The sequence below is a fragment of the Amyelois transitella genome, chromosome 28 (genome assembly GCF_032362555.1).
Source record: "Amyelois transitella isolate CPQ chromosome 28, ilAmyTran1.1, whole genome shotgun sequence".
Lineage (NCBI taxonomy): Eukaryota > Metazoa > Arthropoda > Insecta > Lepidoptera > Pyralidae > Amyelois > Amyelois transitella.
The window spans coordinates 5,248,253-5,267,579 of NC_083531.1; the positions used below are offsets into that span (position 1 = coordinate 5,248,253).

Genomic DNA, 19,327 nt, shown 5'->3' on the forward strand with positions numbered 1-19,327 from the left:
ATGAGGGCAAATTTGCAAAACGATTACCAAGCCGAGGATTAACCGTTAGTTTTAATTAATCTGTTTACATGAAGGGCTGTTTTAAGCCTAAACTATTAAATGAGCAATATTTGTTCGGCGACTAAGGGATAGACCGTGTGGTTCCCGGCACCGATAGAAAAAAGAATAGGACTACTCCATCTCTTTCCCACGGATGTCATTAAAAGCGACTAAGGGATTGGTTTAAAAACTTGGGATTCTTCTTTTGGGCGTTGGGCTAGCAACCTGTCACTATTTGAATTTCAATTATTGAGCCAAACAGCTGAACGTGGACGATCAGTCTTTTCAAGACTTTTAGCTCTACCTACCCCACAAGGGGTATAGTCGTGATTCCTCCGCGACTCCAACCCGGGAAATCATTGCTTGCGCGATTTAGATGGCTGATAGCGTCGCTTGAAATGAAATGAAATGAAATATTCTTTATTTACTTGAAACATGGTACAAATGGGTGTTTGAAATATAATATTTGTGATCTTGATTGATTGGCCGTTGTGACTTTTGGCTCAGAGATGTCGCCACAGGGACCCTGGTTTGTAAGCGTATCCCTCAATCGCGTTTTACGACATATATGGGAAGAAGAAGGAGTGATTCTATTCTTTTTTTTATTGGTGCCGGGAACCACACGGCATTATACTCTTCACTACATAGTATAAAACAAAGTCGCTATTTTAGTCTGTTTGTCTGTATGCTTAAATCTTTAAAATTACGCAACGGATTTGATGCGGTTTTTTGTAACAGGTAGAGTGATTCAAGAGGAAGGTTTTTATGTATAATAACAAAATTTTGCACCCGTGCGGGGTGCGTGCGGGTCGCTAGTTATAAAATATAGGTAAAAATTATTAATTCATTTTATTAATTAATTAATTAATTATAAAAAATTGAGAAACTGAAACATCATTCGATTTGACAGACAGTTCACAAACAATATTAATAAGTCAACGTTTTTAATGTAAACAGTGCATTATCTGTGCCCAAGGGTATAACGGCACAGATAATGCAATGTCTCTAGGGACGGAATGAACGAGTGAATGATTTACTCGTAAGGGGATTATCTGAGTGTTGCGGATTGCTCATTTTTAGGGTTCGGAATTTCGGTTCGAGTTCGATTCCCGGGTCATGTAATCACGTCTGTTTCCCTTACGGGGTAGATAGAGCCGAGCCTCGAAAAGACTGGAAGGCCCCGTTCAGCTGTGTAATCCAAATAGTGACAAGTTGATGGAAGTCGCATGTTCCCTTAGTTGCCTTTTACTAGAGTGTAAGAGTGTCTGGAACCACACGGCACACGATCTAGACAATTCCCTATGTAATTATTTATTTAAAATATAGGAACTTACCTATAACAAGTGGACTTAACGTCGTAAGACTTATAAATTGAAAAAAGAATATGACTACTCCATCTCTTTCCCACGGATGTCGTAAAAGGCGACTAAGGCATTGGCTTATAATCTTGGTATTCTTCTTTTAGGCGATGGGCTAGCAACCTGTCACTATATTTGAATCTCAATTCTATCAAAAAGCCAAACAGCTAAACTCACTAATATATTCACGTCTACATCCCTTGCGGGGTAGACAGAGCCGACTGTCTTGAAAAGACAGAAAGGCCATGTTCAGGGAATATGTCTTAATGATGTACCTAATTGAAATTCAAATAGTGACAGGTTGCTAGTCTTTTATTATTAATTGATTCAAAATTCATACAAAATTTGCATTGAATATATGTAGTAACTTTCCAAGCCCCGCCCACCGCTGTGGTGGGGATGGGGGGCGTGGCCGGAAGTTGATAAATTTAATATGACGGCTAGCCCTGTTCCGCTCGATGTTACGACAGGATTTCAAAATCATGTTTAAAGTCAAATATTTGTTTTAATAAGTTTCGCCGGCGGCTTAATCCGCGTGTAAACCCTTTGTCGTTATTGTTTCATATGGGAAATTATGAAATAAAACACATTCGAGATTCAGTTGCATTATGACGCCATCACAAACTCTTTTATTGGAGGCATCTTCGTTAAAAACTGTTTTATTCTATCTCTCTTGACAATGACGACAACGACGGCCTCTGTGGCGCAGCGGTAGCACGCTTGTCTGTGACACCTGAGGTCCCGGGTTCGAATCCCGGTCAGGGCATGATGAGAAAAGAACTTTTTCTGATTGGCCTGGGTCTTGGATGTTTATCTATATAAATATTTATTATAAAATATAGCATCGTTGAGTTAGTATCTCGTAACACAAGTTTCTAACTTACTTGGAGGCTAACTTAATCTGTGTTTAAAAAAAAAAAAATCAAATCCAATCAAATGACATTGACACTCATAGATAATTAATCATATGACACAGTTATAGACCACACTATGTTTACATGCAAATTGCAATATACATACATTATAATCACGACTATATTATTTACGGGATAGACAGAGTCAACTGAAAACCCATGGTCAGTTGTATGGCTTAACGGTGGAATTGAGAATCAAATAGTGACAGGTTGCCTAAAAGAGGAATCCCAAGTATTAAACCTATCAATTATTATACTAATAGTACTTAGTGATTATTAATAACCCTATCCATCAGTCGCCTTTTACGACATCAATGACAAAGAGCATCATTAAGCCAAATAGCTGAGCGTGGCCTATCAGTCTTTTCAAGACTGTTGGGTCTGTCTAACCCACAGGGATATAGACGTGACCATATGTATGTATGTATGGCAAAGAGATTGGAGTGGAACAATTCTTTTCTCAATTGGTGCCGGGAACCACAAGGCGAAAATTAGGTATGAATACGATGAAATTTCATCGTTCATCGATATTTAAATCTATTCACACCGAGACACGGGGGGGTGCGTGACATTGCGTGACATGAATAATCTGTAATAAGGTAGGTAGCTACATGAAAAGTGAAGCAAAATATTTAAAAAAGTAAAAAAGTGTATCTATGTTCCGCTGTATAGCTTAATGATGGAATTGAGATTCAAATGATGACAGGTTGCAGGCCAATCGCTTAAAAAAAAGGATCGCAATTTTATAAGCCTATCCCTTAGTCGCCTTTTACTACATCCATGAGAAAGAGATGGTTGATGCCGTGTGATTCCCGGCACCAATACAAAAAAAGAATAGGACCACTCCAGCTCTTTCCCATGGATGTCGTAATGGGCGACTAAGGGATAGGCTTATATCGTGTTGTAGCAAGTCGAAAGGGTCCCGTTGCCTTTCAGCCGTCTCTTGTGCGCCTTGTGAAGCCCACGTGTATTGCAAGTTTAACATACATACATACATACATACATACATATACATACATAAATCACGCCTCTTTCCCGGAGGGGTAGGCAAAGACAAACTCTTTCCACTTGCCACGATCTCTGCATACTTCCTTCGCTTCAACCACATTCCAAGTTTAAATTCAGAAATTCAAAAAATTTATTCGTTATTATGGGACACTTCATATCACTTAATAATTGTCATATCTTTTGGTGTCACAACATTGGTTTGACGTCAAATAAATTACTCATCTACTTAAAACTAATAGTTTACTGCCGCTTCCGAAGCGTCAGTGCAGAAGAAGCGGTAACAAACTGCCCCGTTTGGATAAAGAGAAAGAAAAATGATCATAAATATTACAAGAACTGACTACAAAGTAAATTAGTAAAAAAATTCATAACATCACTTGGTATTATCATTGCAGTTAATAATTTAGGCAAACAATGCTCCCCTACGCTCAATTTTTGTTATAGAATAGGTTATATACATCTATACTAATACTTATATTATAAAGCTGAAGAGTTTGTTTGATTGAACGCGCTAATCTCAGGAACTACTGATTCGAATTGAAAAAGTCTTTTTGTGTTGAAAAGACCATTTATCGAGGAAGGCTTTAGGCTTTAGGTTTTATATTACATCACGCTGCAACTATTAGGAGCAAAGAAATAATGGAAAATGTGAAAAAAAAATCGGGGAAAATTATTTATCATTGAGGGCTTCCATGATGCCTCAAAATAACTCACGCGGACGAAGTTGCGGGCACAGCTGGTATAGGATAAGTATTTGTACGTACTTCTGCCATATTCAAAAGTAACTCAAGACAACGCCCAAACTGCTGTGTAGCTGCTAGTGATATAAAATATGATGTGTAGCTTCTATATGTGATCTAAAGGGTGCACTTAGAGAGCCGCGTGGTTCCCGGCACCAATACGAAAAAGAATAGGACCACTCCATCTCTTTCCCATGGATGTCGTAAAAGGCGACTAAGGGATAGGCTTACAAACTTGGGATTCTTTTTTTAGGTGATGGGCTAGCAACCTGTCAATATTTGAATCTCAATTCATAATGCCTAATAATTAAGCCTAACAGCTGAACGTGACCTTTCAGTCTTTTCAAGACTTTTGGGTCTGTCGGGGTAGTAACCACACGGCACGGCACGGCACGGCACGGCACCTCACATTTTATAATAATAAAGCCGCAACTGTAGTAAATTGTAAAGAAATCACAATGCAGACGTGACTAAAATAATTCAATGAAATCAATATTACCATGGGCGATGGGCTAGCAAAATTCAAATTCAAAATTGTTTATTTGCAGCGGAAGTTCGCAATGTCTCTGACACTCCGGGTTCGAATCCCGGCCAGGGCATGATGAGAAAAGAACTTTTTCTGATTGACCCGGGTCTTGGATGTTTATCTATATAAGTATTTATTATAAAATATAGTATCGTTGAGTTAGTATCTCGTAACACAAGTCTCGAACTTACTTCGAGGCTAACTCGATCTGTGTAATTTGTCCCGTATATATTTATTTATTTATTCTCCAATAGTCTAAGATCCCAGAGCCAAATAATATTCTAGACGTCTGGCAGCAGTAATGGCCCACGGAAAGTGTCTGGCAATAGTCAATTTTAATTCTATATAATATACTCAAAAACATATTTGAAAACGATCTTTGCTACTTTAACGTAGGTAACTTAATTTTTTATGTACCTGTACTTCGTGCTACCTGAGAAACGGTCCCGCTTTCAAGGTAGTGGGTACGCGTACCTCTTAATAACACATTATACTAAAAATCCTCAAAATTACAGCTGTGCTAAAATGACGTAGGTCTGGGGGCTCTGGGATCTTACTCTACAAGCAAAATCACAAAAAGGATGTGATTGGAGTCTCCTTTGAAGCTTCCTTCCTCTTTTTTCAACCTCTCAATATTTGGCGCTCGGTTCCATCATTAAGCCATACAGCTGAACGTGGCCTTTCAGTCTTTTCAAGATTCTTTACTCTGTCTACCCCGCAAGGGATATAGACGTGACTATAGATAGATAATTCATTTATTTGATTTTCTACACACAATTTCATATGAAATACAATTAATTAGGGTCAAGTTTATAAGCCTACCGTTTAAGTACCTACCTAACGTTTCAGTATTCGGCCGTAAGTCGCCTTTCACGACATCCATGGGAGAGTGATGGAGTGGTCCTATTCTATTGGTGCCAGGAACCACACGGCGCTGCAACTTAATCTGATTATCTTAATTCCACCATACAATTAAAAACCAGTCGCGTATCGTTTGTTCCGTCTACCCCGTGAGTGATATAGACGTGCGTGATGTAGGTACACAGGTATGTTGGTTTCAAAGATTAATAACACATCGTTCAAATCCAACCCCCGCCCCCCACCCGCGCTACCGGAAATGAACCGGCGCTGACTTCCGCCGCGTATTGTTGACTAGCTGTGCCCGCGACTTCGTCCGCGTGGAATAGTTATTTTGGGCATCATATTTATTTTTGCAAACATCCTCCTCGGCTTTATCAATTATAGCTGCTAATTGTTATGCGACTTGGCGACGACTTGGCCCACATCATTACCCGCGACGGAACGGAGACCGTATAGTTACTTTACTTTAAAATAGTAATATCTTCTAAGATGTTCATTGAAATTAAGTGATATCAAAGACAGTTGTGTTTACAATTAAATACTCATAATCAACAACAATCTTAAAAGATAGACATAATCAGTTTAAAAGTAGGTAAGAGGTAAAAACAGACAAACATACAAAGGAAGTATTATAAGTAGAATGATACCTATCTATATGTAGGAAGTAGGATAGAGCAGGGCGATCGAAAGATGCGGGGTGTCAGGCGGTCCCGCGTATTAGAAAGAACGCTGGTTCGCCGTATTAAATGTTTCGCTGCAAATTGCTTATAACGACTATATCTCAAAACCTATTCGTCTGATTTATATACTGTAAATGGCAATTTTAGTCTACATGAAAAGCCGAAAGTAATAAACATATTTATTTGGATAAGGATTAATACTGAATTAAAGAAAATTGGTTTCAAAATAACTTATGTTTATAATGAAAAAATAATCTTAAAAATTAACATAAAAGTGGTTATTGTAAGTAAACCTTAAGAGATAGATATATGCTCTCGCGGACTTTTTTGTGGCAAAAAATGAGTACTTCACATCTTTAGTACATTGTTTTACTATATCTTTGTTGGTTTGCGCAGCGTTCGCGTGGAAAGCTCGCTGATTGCCGACTCATTCAACTTTCACCTGCATTGTTGACGTTTTCCGTAGGAAATCCGGGATAAAACGTAGCCTATAGCCTTCCTCGATAAATAGACTACCTAACAGTGAAAGAATTATTCAAATCGGTTCAGTAGTTTCTGAGATTAGCGCGTTTAAACAAACAAACAAACAAACAAAACAAACTCTTCAGCTTTATAATATTAGTATAGATATATATATATATACTGGATAAAGATCGTTATAGTGTGTTGGTTCAGACGTCACGAAAGTTAGTTTATAAGACTTTCCCTAGTTGATACTAGATATATTATGATTAAGATAAAAATATATTACAAATTAATCACATTAAATCGTTGCCTTAATCGCCTTTTACGACAAATACATGTGAACGAGATGGAGTGATCTTTTATTAATGGTACCACACGGCACTACAATTAAATCAAATTAAATCTTTCCCTTAATCGCCTTTTACGACATATATGTGAACGAGATGGAGAGATCCTATACTTTTTTTATTGGTACCACACGGCACAAATTGGTACACGAATTCTAAAAACTCGATTATTAAGATTGCTTGTTGCAAAATTGTGGGGTAAATTTGTTTGTTTTGATTCCTTCGCGCCTCTGGAAGACGGGAGACGGTATAGCGTAACGGATATGAAAACTGATTGGAACGCAGGCGTGACGGGAGTAGTGATGTGCCGTTCCCGGGAACATTCCCACTTTACCGAAATAAGAGGTAATGTTCCCATTCCGATTGGAAATGATAGGGAAAGTTGTAGTATTCTCTTTAAAAAATAGTTTTAATGTCTCGCAATACACTAATCTTATATAAATACATAACGTAGACTAGTACAATATTGAAATTGTACTCATAGTTCTTGAATATTTCAACATTCCCATTTGTACTGGGAATATTCCCTGGGGATTTCCCCAAATTTCCGGGGAACATTCCCGTATTTTGGGGAACATTCCTCTGTTGCTGGGAACCTGATTAGATTTATTTATTACTAGCGGCCCGCCCCGGCTTCGCACGGGTGGACATATTTTTGTGTTTTATATTTTGAAATAAATTTATTTCAAAACAAATTTATGCCTATGTCACTTTTGAAGGTCTATTCTATATCTGTGCCAAATTTTATCAAAATCGGACCAGTAGTTTTTGAGTTTATTCCACACAAACATACAAAAATACAAATCTTTCCTCTTTATTATTAGTGTGGACTAGCCTCCCAGGCGCAGTTTCACCCGCGTGCCGTCTTTCTTGGAACTCATTCATTGGTTCTTATCAATAGATAAGAAACAAAAAAAATATCTAAAAAGAGTACAATATTTAGTTCTCTCTTTAGAATTAACACAATGTGAATGTGATGGTCAAGAAGCCGCCCTATCTGACAAATGTAAAATATGCAAGATGAAGTGGAATATTCAGCAAATTTAATAAAAAAAAAAAAAAACAATATTTTAAAAGATCGTTGGCCGTTTCTTGGGAACGCTCCCACAAAATTGGTAATATTCCCGGGAACGTTCCCCGGAACGGGAATTGGAAACATTTCCTTGGGAACGGCACATCACTAGACGGGAGTGCAAGGAGGTCGAATACTAGAGGTGTAAACGCCATTTTATTTTAATCTTTTTGTGTCGTGAGGATTCCGGCACCATTCGAAAAAAAAAAGAATAGGATCAATCCATCTCTTTCTCGTGTATGTCGTAAAAGGCGACTAAGGGATAGGCTTACAAACTCGGGATTCTATTTTACGCGATGGGCTAGCAACCTGTCACTATTTGAATCTCAATTCTATCGTTATAAGCCAAATAGCTGAACGTGGCCATTCAGTCTTTGCAAGACTGTTGGCTCTGTCTACCCCGCAAGGGATATAGACGTGACCATATGTATGTATGTATTATTTTAAACTAGCTGCGCCCGCGACTTCGTCCGCGTGGAATCAATTCCGCGGGAACTCCGGCATAAAAAGTAGCCTATATGTATATTATTCTGGGTATTCAGCTACCTACATACCAAATTTCATCGTTATCGGTTCAGTAGTTTTCGCGTGAAAGAGTAACAAACATCCATGCTGTCATACTCACAAACTTTCGCATTTATAATATTAGTAGGACTAGCTGTGCCCGCGACTAATTTTCCCCGTTTTTTCACATTTTCCATTAGTTCTTCGCTCCTTATAGTTACAGCGTGATGTTATATAGCCTAAAGCCTTCCTCGAAAAATGGTCTTTTCAACGCAAAAATAATTTTTCAATTCGAACCAGTAGTTCCTGAGATTAGCGCGTTCAAACAAACAAACAAACTCTTCAGCTGTGTTATAATATTAGTAATATCTAGATTAGCACATCTAGGAAAAAAAATAAGAATAAAACTTAAACTAAAGAGACCTTTAACACAAGGGCACCACTTATTTCTTGAGAAATTTCTTTTTGGTTGAAAACCTTAAGCCTAAAGTTAATAATGCAACCGTTTCTTCAATGTTTTTCGTCAATCTGATTTATAAATCAATAATCGCGCCTCGGGCGGCGCGTGATCTTATTAGGCAGGCAGTTTCAAATACATGAGAAAAAAATAATGGCAAAGTTAATCCTTAAGGCTAATAAAAGTCTTTAACATACATACATACAATCACGTCTATGTCCCTTGCGGGGTAGACAGAGCCAACAGACTTGCAAAGGCCACGTTCAGCTGTTTGGCTTACCTAATGATAGAATTGAGATTCAAATAGTGACAGGTTGCTAGCCCATCGCCTAAAAGAAGAATCCCAAGATTATAAGACTATCCCTTAGTCGTCTTTAACGACATCCATGGTAAAGAGATGGAGGGGTCCTATTCCTTTTCTAATGGAACCACACGGCACTGCCGGGAACCTCTCAAGGGCTTAAAATAGAATAAACTGAATCTCAGATAAAATGCTGTCGGAGCCAACGCCATCTACTAATTAGATTGCAAATTAGATTGTCTCCCGCTGCCGAGAGATGGCGGTGAAAGCAATTTCCTGATTTAGGGGCAATGGCGGGAACTTAAGAGAAGATTTCGTTTGGAATTTACACGGTCTCAAAAACTATTACTTACTGGAAAAAATCAATCAATTGAGATCATGAATAACACTTTTTATTGTGGCGGCCTCTTTGGCGCAGCGAGTAAGGTTTCGTGTTAGTTTTTTTACAGTATTAAGTGTACCAGTAACCAATTTTTTATTTATTTTCTAGCTGTGCCTGCGACTTCGTTATTTTAGGCATCATTGAAGCCCTCAAAGATGAATAATTATCCGGGAGGAACAACCACCTAGCAAATAATGCATTGTTTAATTACATTATAATACTATTTATAAGCAGTAACTGTAAATTCAACTGATGTACTTCTTATACATATATAAAATTCTCGTGTCACAATATTCGTTCTCGTACTCCTCAGAAACGGCTCGACCGATTCTCATGAAATTTTGTGAGCATATTAGGTCTGAGAATCGTAGGGACTTAAGCCAGGAGGGAGAAGAAAAGAAGCTAATCAATTCTGTCGCTGAATTGATTAGCTTTATTTGTATTTACTAGCTGTGCTCGCGACTTCGTCAACGTGGAAAAGTTATTTTGGGCATCATTGAAGCCCTCAAGGATGAATAATTTACCCCGTTTTTTCACATTTTCCATTATTTCTGCGATCCTAATAGTTGCAGCGTAATGTTATATAGCCTAAAACCTTAATCGATAAATGGTCTATTCAACACAAAAATAATTTTTCAATTCGAACCAGTAGTTCCTGAGATTACCGCGTTCAAACAAACAAACAAACAAACTGTTCAGCTTTATAATATTAGTATAGATTAGAATTGTTTCCGCAGGTGGAGTTAATGTCGCGCCGCGTCAGTCGCCGGCGACATGTCGCGCGACATGACGCAGCAACACCATTTCTCGCTACCCTGGGCGCTACACTACCAACCCAGGTTTGATTTGTTCTAGATTTCAGTATATACATACATATGTTTTGAAAATAAATCTATTCTATTCTATTCCACGCTACACTACCAACCCAGGTTTGATTTGTTCTACATAGATTTCAGTATATACATACATACATACATATGATCACGTCCTTATCCCTTACGGGGTAGACAGAGCCAACAGTCTTGAAAAGACTGATAGGCCACGTTCAGCTGTTTGGCTTAATGAATAGAATTGAGATTCAAATAGTGACGGGTTGCTAGCCCATCGCCTAAAAGAAGAATCCCAATTTTATAAGCCTATCCTTTAGTCGCCTTTTACGACATCTATGGGAATGTAATGGAGTGGTCCTATTCTTTTTTTTTAGTGGTGCCGGAAACCGCACGGCACGGCATTTCAGTATATCTATACTATATTAATATTATAAAGCTGAAGAGTTTGTTTGTTTGAACGCGCTAAACTCAGGAACTACTGGTTCGAATTGAAAAAATCTTTTTGTGTTGAATAGAACATTTATCGAGGAAGGCTTTAGACTATATAACATCACGCTGCAACTATAAGGAGCAAAGAAATAATGGTAATTGTGAAAAAAACGAGTAAAATTATTCATCCTTGAGGGCTTCAATGATGCCCAAAATAACTATTCCACGCGGACGAAATAGTGGGCACAGCTGGTCACTTAATAATTGTCATATCTCTTGATTTCACAACATTGGTTGACGTCAAATAAATTGCTTAAAACAAAGTTCACCGCTTCCAAAGCGTCAATGCAGAAGAAGCGGTAACAAACTGCACTGCACAATTTTCTTTTACAACGTCAACGTCACAACTGTCCAAACTAAGAATAGAATAGATTTATTTTCAAAACTGGATACAAGGTATCACTTATTGACGTCACATCACTTAAATCTAATTATAACTATTACCGCTTCCAAAGCGCATGTGTAGAAGAAGCGGCGGAACAAACTACACTGCAGCATTTTCATCGGACGTCAATGTACAAATATAGATCTCTTAAATCTAAATCATGGACGAATACACATTGTCTACATTAAAAAACATGAATGAATGTAGAACTAGAATAGAAACTGTCTACCCCGCAAGGGATATAGACGTGATCATATGTGTGTATGCTTTTATTATTTCGTTACAGAGACGCCGGAGCACCTAACACGACAAATGCCGCCGCTAACCCGAATGCCCCGAGCGTGCGCCGTGAGCTATACGAGCAGTCGTTGTATACAAGACAACCCCACCACACCGCTATAGAGACTCACACGCATGTGCAGTAAGTTTGTTTGTTTGTTTGTGTTTATCTGTTTGTGTGTTTGTGTGTCTGTTTGTCTGTCTGTCTGTTTGTATGTCTGTTTGTCTGTCTGTCTGTTTGTTTGTATGTTTGTTTGTCTGTCTGTTTGTTGGTCTGTTTGTATGTTTGTCTGTCTGTCTGTTTGTCTGTTTGTCTGTCTGTCTGTTTGTCTGTTTGTCTGTTTGTCTGTTTGTCTGTTTGTCTGTTTGTCTGTCTGTTTGTTTGTCTGTCTGTCTGTCTGTTTGTTGGTCTGTCTGTCTGTCTGTTTGTTTGTCTGTTTGTTTGTATGTCTGCCTGTATGTCTGCCTGTATGTCTGTCTGTTTGTTTGTCTGTTTTTCTGTTTGTTTGTCTGTTTGTCTGTCTGCTTGTCTGTATGTCTGTCTGTATGTTTGTTTGTATGTCTGTCTGTCTGTTTGTATGTTTGTATTGTACATAACAAATTTATAGTAGTACATAAAAAGACATTAAATAAATCCCTAGGGATTTCTTCCAGTCACCACACCACAACCACGTAAATCTACTCCTTCCCGGCTTTAGTCCCGGTCGCATCCCCACCGCTCTGGAGAGGAGCCCGGGGTGCGCCTTCGACCATGGACCCTGGATTGTGTGAGTCAGGTTGTTACACGAAGCGACTCCCGTCTGACCTCGCTAACCTTATATATATATATAATCACGTCTTTATCCCTAACGGTGTAGACAGACTCAACAGTCTGATAGAGATGATGATAGAATTGAGATTCAAATAGTGACAGGTTACTAGCACATCGCCTAAAAAAGAATCTCAAGTTTAAGCTATTTTCGACATCCACGAGTAAGAGATGGAGTGGTCCCTAATCGTTTTTGTATTAGTGCTGGGAACCACACGGCACTGATTCATTTATATATGTGTATATATACATATATATATATGTATGTAAATATTCCCACAGGTGTAAAGGTGAGGAAGAGAGGTCAGACTTCCGTGACCACTACCTGCGGTGTCAGCCTCCCTACACCAAGTGTGGGGAGGAGGAGGAACGTGATCGTGAGGAGGTGTCCAGCACAGCCGCCGACCAGCAGCCGTGGGATGAGAAACTTGGTAAATAAATATATAGTACCTGGTTGACCGAGCTTTGCTCGGTTTTTTGTTTTTTTGTAGAACGTGTTTTTTGAAAATTATATTTTGTATGAATTGTATTCATGAAGGTTTTCTAGAAATGAGTTCTCTATGCACGAAGTTTGCGAAACCCGCGGTTTTTATCATCGTTCAATATTAGTATAGGTGTATTAATGATAATGGTATTAATTACGTTCCTTTTCACCCAGTGAGCAGTTCCCTGTGCCCGTCATCAGCTCCTTCAAGATCGGACGCGGCGTCACCACAACAGCACGTCACCACCACGCACCCTGGTAAAATGACACGCTTATACATACACTAGCTGTGCCCGCGACTTCGTCCGCGTGGAATAGTTATTATGGGCATCATTGAAATCAAGGATGAATAATTCTCCCCGTTTTTTTTCACATTTTCCATTATTACTTTGCTCCTTGCTAGTTGCAGCGTGATGTTATATAGCCTTAAGCCTTCCTCGATAAATGGTCTATTCGACGCAAAAATAATTTTATCAATTCGGACCAGTAGTTCCTGAGATTAGCGCGTGCAAACAAATAAACAAACAAACTGTTCAGCTTTATAATATTAGTATAGATACATACATAAAATTACGCCATTTACACATTGCTATTATGGTCAGCGCCATCTAGTAAATCATTTCTGCACTAAAGTCATATTTTTAAAGAGTAAAAATAAGCTACGATTTTACGACGACTTTGCTACGACGCTACGACCTTGCTACGACTTTACTACGACCCTGCTACGAAGCTACATTTTAATTACTACCACCCAAGTCTCTACTACGAAGCTATACTTTATTTACTACGACTTTGTTACGAAGCTACAATTTATTTACTACGACCCTTTGCCTCTGCTACGAAGCTACATTTTAATTACTACGACCCAAGTCTTTACTACGAAGCTATATTTTATTTACTACGACTTTGTTACGAAGCTACAATTTATTTACTACGACCCTTTGCCTCTGCTACGAAGCTACATTTTAATTACTACGACCCAAGTCTTTACTACGAAGCTATATTTTATTTACTACGACTTTGTTACGAAGCTACAATTTATTTACTACGACCTTTTGCCTCTGCTACGAAGCTACATTTTAATTACTACGACCCAAGTCTTTACTACGAAGCTATATTTTATTTACTACGACTTTGTTACGAAGCTACAATTTATTTACTACGACCCTTAGTCTCTACTACGAAGCTATACTTTATTTACTACGACTTTGCTACGAAGTTACCACTTTAAGAAAATATAAGGTTAAAAAAGAATTTTTGTCGTTTTTTGTATTGAATGCATAGTTATATTAAAATTAGTAATTTACTTTTCCATCATATTTTGAATGAATATCAAATATTAAAGCGTGAAAATGTAAACTGAAAATTCACGTAATGTTAATTGTCTTATTAGGGCCGTGTGGTCCCCGGCACCATAAAAAAAAGAATAGGACCACCCATCTCTTTTTATTGATGTCGTAAAAGGCGACTAAGGCATAGACTTGGGATTCTCCTTTTAGGCGACAGGCTAGCAACCTGTCACTATTTGAATCTCAATTCTATCATTAAGCCAAATAGCTGGCCTATCAGTCTTTTTAAGTCTGTTGGCTCGGTCTATCCCGCAAGGTATATGGACGTGATTATATGTATGTAAATACATACATATATTAATAGGATATATATATATACGTATGTATATCCTTAAAAAAAACTACTATTACGTTTATTTTTAGGATATACATTCATACGTATATACTATTATAGTGTACTAGACCCGCCCCGGCTTCGCACGGGTGCAAAATTATAAATGTTATTATACATAAAAACCTTCCTCTTGAATCACTCTACCTGTTACAAAAAAACGCATCAAAATCCGTTGCGTAATTTTAAAGATTTAAGCATACAGACAAACAGACTAAAATAGCGACTTTGTTTTATACTATGTAGTGACAATTCAAAAATTAATATTCCAACGTCTCCATCGTCCACAGGAGGCGGCCGCCGCGGCGCTTTACAATTGTGGCAGTTCCTGGTGTCCCTCCTGGCCGAGGGGGCGCGCTGCGTGGCCTGGACCGGCCGGGGACTGGAGTTCAAATTACACGAACCTGAGGAGGTGAGTTTTAAAGGAATCCGAGGAGAAACGAATCGTGGGGGTGAGAGAAGTCTGTGGGCTGATACCGGGTCCCGAAACACTAATGTGGAGGGAACACGCAGTGATGAGGGATGAGGTGTACATACATACATATAGTCACGTCTATATCCCTTACGGGGCAGACAGAGCCAATAGTACCGAAAAGACTGAAAGGCCACGTTCAACTGCTCGGCTTAATGATGGAATTGAGATTCAAATAGTGACAGGTTGCTAGCCCATCGCCTATAAGAAGAATCCCAAGTTTGTAAGCCTATCCCTTAGTCGGCTTTTACGACATCCATGGGAAAGAGATGGAGTGGTCCTATTCTTTTTTGTATTGGTGCCGGGAACCACACGGCACTGTTAGACCAACATACATACATATCTGGACTAGTTGACATCTCGTCATTTTACGTATTTCGGCATTATCTTAATACGTCGCATTATTATCGCGTCTCTTGGCTTAACTAGACAACATCTCCTACTTGTCTCATGATGTATTTCGTCACTTTCGCAAATTCGCCTTTGCGAGGTAGACAGAGCCGACCGTCTTGAAAAGACTGAATGGCCACGTTTAGCTGTTTGGCTTAATGATAGAATTGAGATTCAAATAGTGACAGGTTGCTATCCGAACTCCTATAAGAAGAATCCCAAGTTTATAAGCCTATCCCTTAGTCGCCTTTTACGGGAAAGAGATACTCGTATAGTGGTCCTATTCTTGTCCCATTGTACTTGAACAAAGGCTACCTTTTTTCTAGAAATTCAAGCGAGAGTTTCTTTATTGATTACATTTGTTTTGTCTGCAGGTAGCCCGTCGGTGGGGCGCTCAGAAGAATCGACCAGCCATGAATTATGACAAGCTGTCAAGATCTCTCCGGTATTATTACGAGAAAGGCATTATGCAGAAGGTGGCAGGTATATTATAACTTATACATACATACATGCATAAAATCACGCCTCTTTCCCGGAGGGGTAGGCAGAGACTACCTCTTTCCACTTGCCGCGATCTCTGCATACTTCCTTCGCTTCGTCCACATTCATAACTCTCTTCATACAAGCTCGGCGGTTTCGGGTACTTTTGATCTGACCCTTTACCAGGACGTCCTTAATTTGATCTAGACACGTTCGTCTAGGTCTTCCCACTCCGACCTTTCCCTCCACACTCTCCTTGTATATCTGCTTTTCTTATTATTATTTCTTATCTATACTAATATTATAAAGCTGAAGAGTTTGTTTGTTTGAACGCGCTAATATCAGGAACTACTGGTTCGAATTGAAAAAATATTTTTGCGTTGAATAGATCATTTTATCGAGGAAGGCTTAAGGCTATATAACATCACGCTGCAACTTTAAGGAGCAAAGAAATAATGGAATATGTGAAAATTATTCCTCCTTGAGGGCTTTAATGATACCCAAAATAACTATTCCGCGCGGACGAAGTCGCGGGCACAGCTAGTATGTATATAAAATTCTCGTGTCACAATGTTCGTTCCCGTACTCCTCCGAAACGACTCGAACGATTCTCATGATAATTTTGTGAGCATATTGTAGCAGGTCTGAGAATCGGCCGACATCTATTTTTCACACCCCTTAGTGATAAGTTCTTAACTAGAAATTACTAAAAATAATATTTATACGGGCAATACGTTTGCCGGGACTAGTTAGCTAGTTTATTTTTATATTTAAATCTCATTGTACAAAATACAAATGTACAGCACAATTGGAGTTTACCGTGTGGTTCCCGGCACCAATACAAAAAAGAATACGACCACTCGCATCTCTTTCCCATGGATGTCGTAAAAGACGACTAAGGGATAGGCTTACAAACTTGAAATTCTTTTTTAGGCGATGGGCTAGCAACATGTCACTATTTGAATCTCAATTCTATCATCAAGCCAAACAGCTGAACGTCGCCTATCAGTCTTTTCAAGACTGTCGGCTTTGTCTACCCCGCAAGGGATATAGACGTGACCGGATATTTTTATTTATTTATTTAATTATTTATTTATTTCATCAAAACTTATCCTATCATTACAGTCATAAAAACCAATGCGATAGACAAAGCATCTTATACATTAAATTCTTACACAATATTAACAATTAGATATAACATAGAACAAATATCGTAGTTCTTGTAAACTCGCTCAGCTCAGTAATATGTATGTATGTTGGAGTTTACAAAGATAAAAAAAGAGTTAATAAAATCATTATACCATTTTTTGTTTTAACAGGAGAACGCTACGTGTATAAATTCGTTTGTGATCCTGAGGCATTATTTAGTATGTCACCGCCTGCGCGTGCGCGCTCACCCCCACCACAATACGAGGTAATTGTTTTTTTAAATTTATTAGATACTAGCGGCCCGCCCCGGCTTCGCACGGGTGGACATATTTTTGTGTTTTATATTTTGAAATAAATTTATTTCAAAACAAATTTATGCCTATGACACTTTTGAAGGTCTATTCTATGTATACCTATCTGTGCCAAATTTTATCAAAATCGGACCAGTAGTTTTTGAGTTTATTCCACACAAACATACAAAAATACAAATCTTTCCTCTTTATTATTAGTGTGGATTAGTGTGGATAAATATTATTGAAATTTATTTGACGGTTTCTGTGGCGCAGCGGTAGTACGCTTGTCTGTGACACCGGAGTTCCCGGGTTCGAATCCCGGCCAGGGCGTGATGAGAAAAGAACTATTTCTGATTGGCCTGGGTCTTGTATGTTTATCTATATAAGTATTTATTATAAAATAATTGTTGAGTTAGTATCTCGTAACACAAGTCCCGAACTTACTTCGAGGCTAACTCAATAAGTGTAGTTTGTTACCGCTTCTTCTGCACTGACGGTTTGAAAGCGTCAGTAAAAAGTAGTTTAAAGTAATTTATTTGACCTCAACCAATGTTATGAAACCGAAAGATTATGACAATTATTAAGTGATATTGAAATGTCAAATAATAAAGAATAAAAGATTTGAATTTTGTTTTTTTTTTTAAATTAACCGACTTATAACGATTGGAGGCGATTCTTTTTTTAAGAAAGTTATTCTTGTTAAAAAAAGGAGGTTCTCAATTCGATCTTATTTTTTTTTTAGGTTCTTACCCAGCTGTACGGAGGGGTGGTAGGGGGGTACCCCCAATACCTCCCCCAACAGGATTATAACCGGAGATTCTACCCCCACGGATTGGGTTATGATACTTAACCTAGAATGATGAAGAAGTAATTAACAGTAGAGATAGAAGAATGATACGTAAATTTATACATATATGTATAAATCCATAGTCTCTGCCTACCCGAATGGGAAGCAGACGTGATGGTATGTATGTATGTATGTATATATGAATTTAAACGACATATTATAATTGAATAGAAATAGATTTATTTTTAAAGTAGTATAACAAGGTATGAATTATTGACGTGAACACATTTATAATTATGATAACTACCGCTTCCAAAGCGCATGTGTAGACGAAGCGGCGGAACAAACTACACTGCTTCATTTTCATCGGACGTCAATTTAGAAATTCATTGATTCATTCATATAATCACGTCTATAGCCCTTGCGGGCTAGACAGGGCAGGCGGTCTTGAAAGACAGGCCACGTTCAGCTGTGAGGCTTATCGATGGAATTGAGATTCAAATAGTGACGGGTTGCTAGCCCATCGCCTGAAAGAAGAATGCCAAGATTACAAGTCTGTCCCTTAGTCGCCTTTTACGACATCCATGGGATTGAGTGGTCCTATTCTTTTTTATATTTATATTGGTGCCGGGAACCACACGGCTATTGAGTAATTTTAAGTATCTATCTTTACCTTAGTATGTTTGTATTGTACATAATCGTCTACGTATTTAACCCTTGCGGGGTAGTCAGAATCAACTGGGCTCTGACTACCCCGCAAGGGATAAAGGCGCGTATATGTACGTATGTAGGAATCAAAATGTATTCTGTATCTAATAATGTAATTAAAATTCGTTACGAAAAAAAGTTAGTTACGCCATTTTGTTTTACGACGTGTCAGTGTTGAATTCTTTCAACGGCAGACAATGTTTTGAAAGGGCGCGAAATGTAATAGAGGGAAACAAAATAAAGTTCTCCCACCTATCCATTACAATGATTACCTCCAATACAAAGGATCACACCTACCTTAATGCCCTATTTGCACTTATCATTGTCCTACACAAACTAGAAATAACATAGAATTAGGTATGGTAGGTATCCGAAACCGCCGAGCTTGCATGAAGAGAGTTATGAATGTGGATGAAGCGAGGGAAGTGTGCAGAGATCG

General features: G+C 38.4%; 2 protein-coding genes across 2 annotated transcripts in view; both read left to right on the plus strand.

Moving 5' to 3' along the window:
* Positions 1-19,327, plus strand: part of LOC106142729 (zinc finger protein ZPR1) — a 247,391-nt gene that overhangs the window by 53,899 nt on the left and 174,165 nt on the right. The window lies entirely within an intron of this gene.
* On the plus strand, positions 10,429-18,277 carry LOC106139782 (uncharacterized). Its single transcript, XM_060952178.1, has 8 exons — positions 10,429-10,493; positions 11,645-11,779; positions 12,728-12,876; positions 13,104-13,187; positions 14,903-15,021; positions 15,846-15,954; positions 17,271-17,365; positions 18,136-18,277. The coding sequence occupies exons 1-8, from the start codon at positions 10,429-10,431 to the stop codon at positions 18,241-18,243; spliced, it is 864 nt and encodes a 287-aa protein (XP_060808161.1). The 3' UTR covers positions 18,244-18,277.

Bases quoted from the DNA above. Each gene is read 5' to 3' on its own strand.
- LOC106139782 (XM_060952178.1), top strand. From the start codon at position 10,429: ATGTCGCGCGACATGACGCAGCAACACCATTTCTCGCTACCCTGGGCG. The intron at 15,955-17,270 runs GTATATTATAAC...TTGTTTTAACAG, and splicing joins CATTATGCAGAAGGTGGCAG to GAGAACGCTACGTGTATAAA. The intron at 17,366-18,135 runs GTAATTGTTTTT...TTTTTTTTTTAG, and splicing joins CACCCCCACCACAATACGAG to GTTCTTACCCAGCTGTACGG.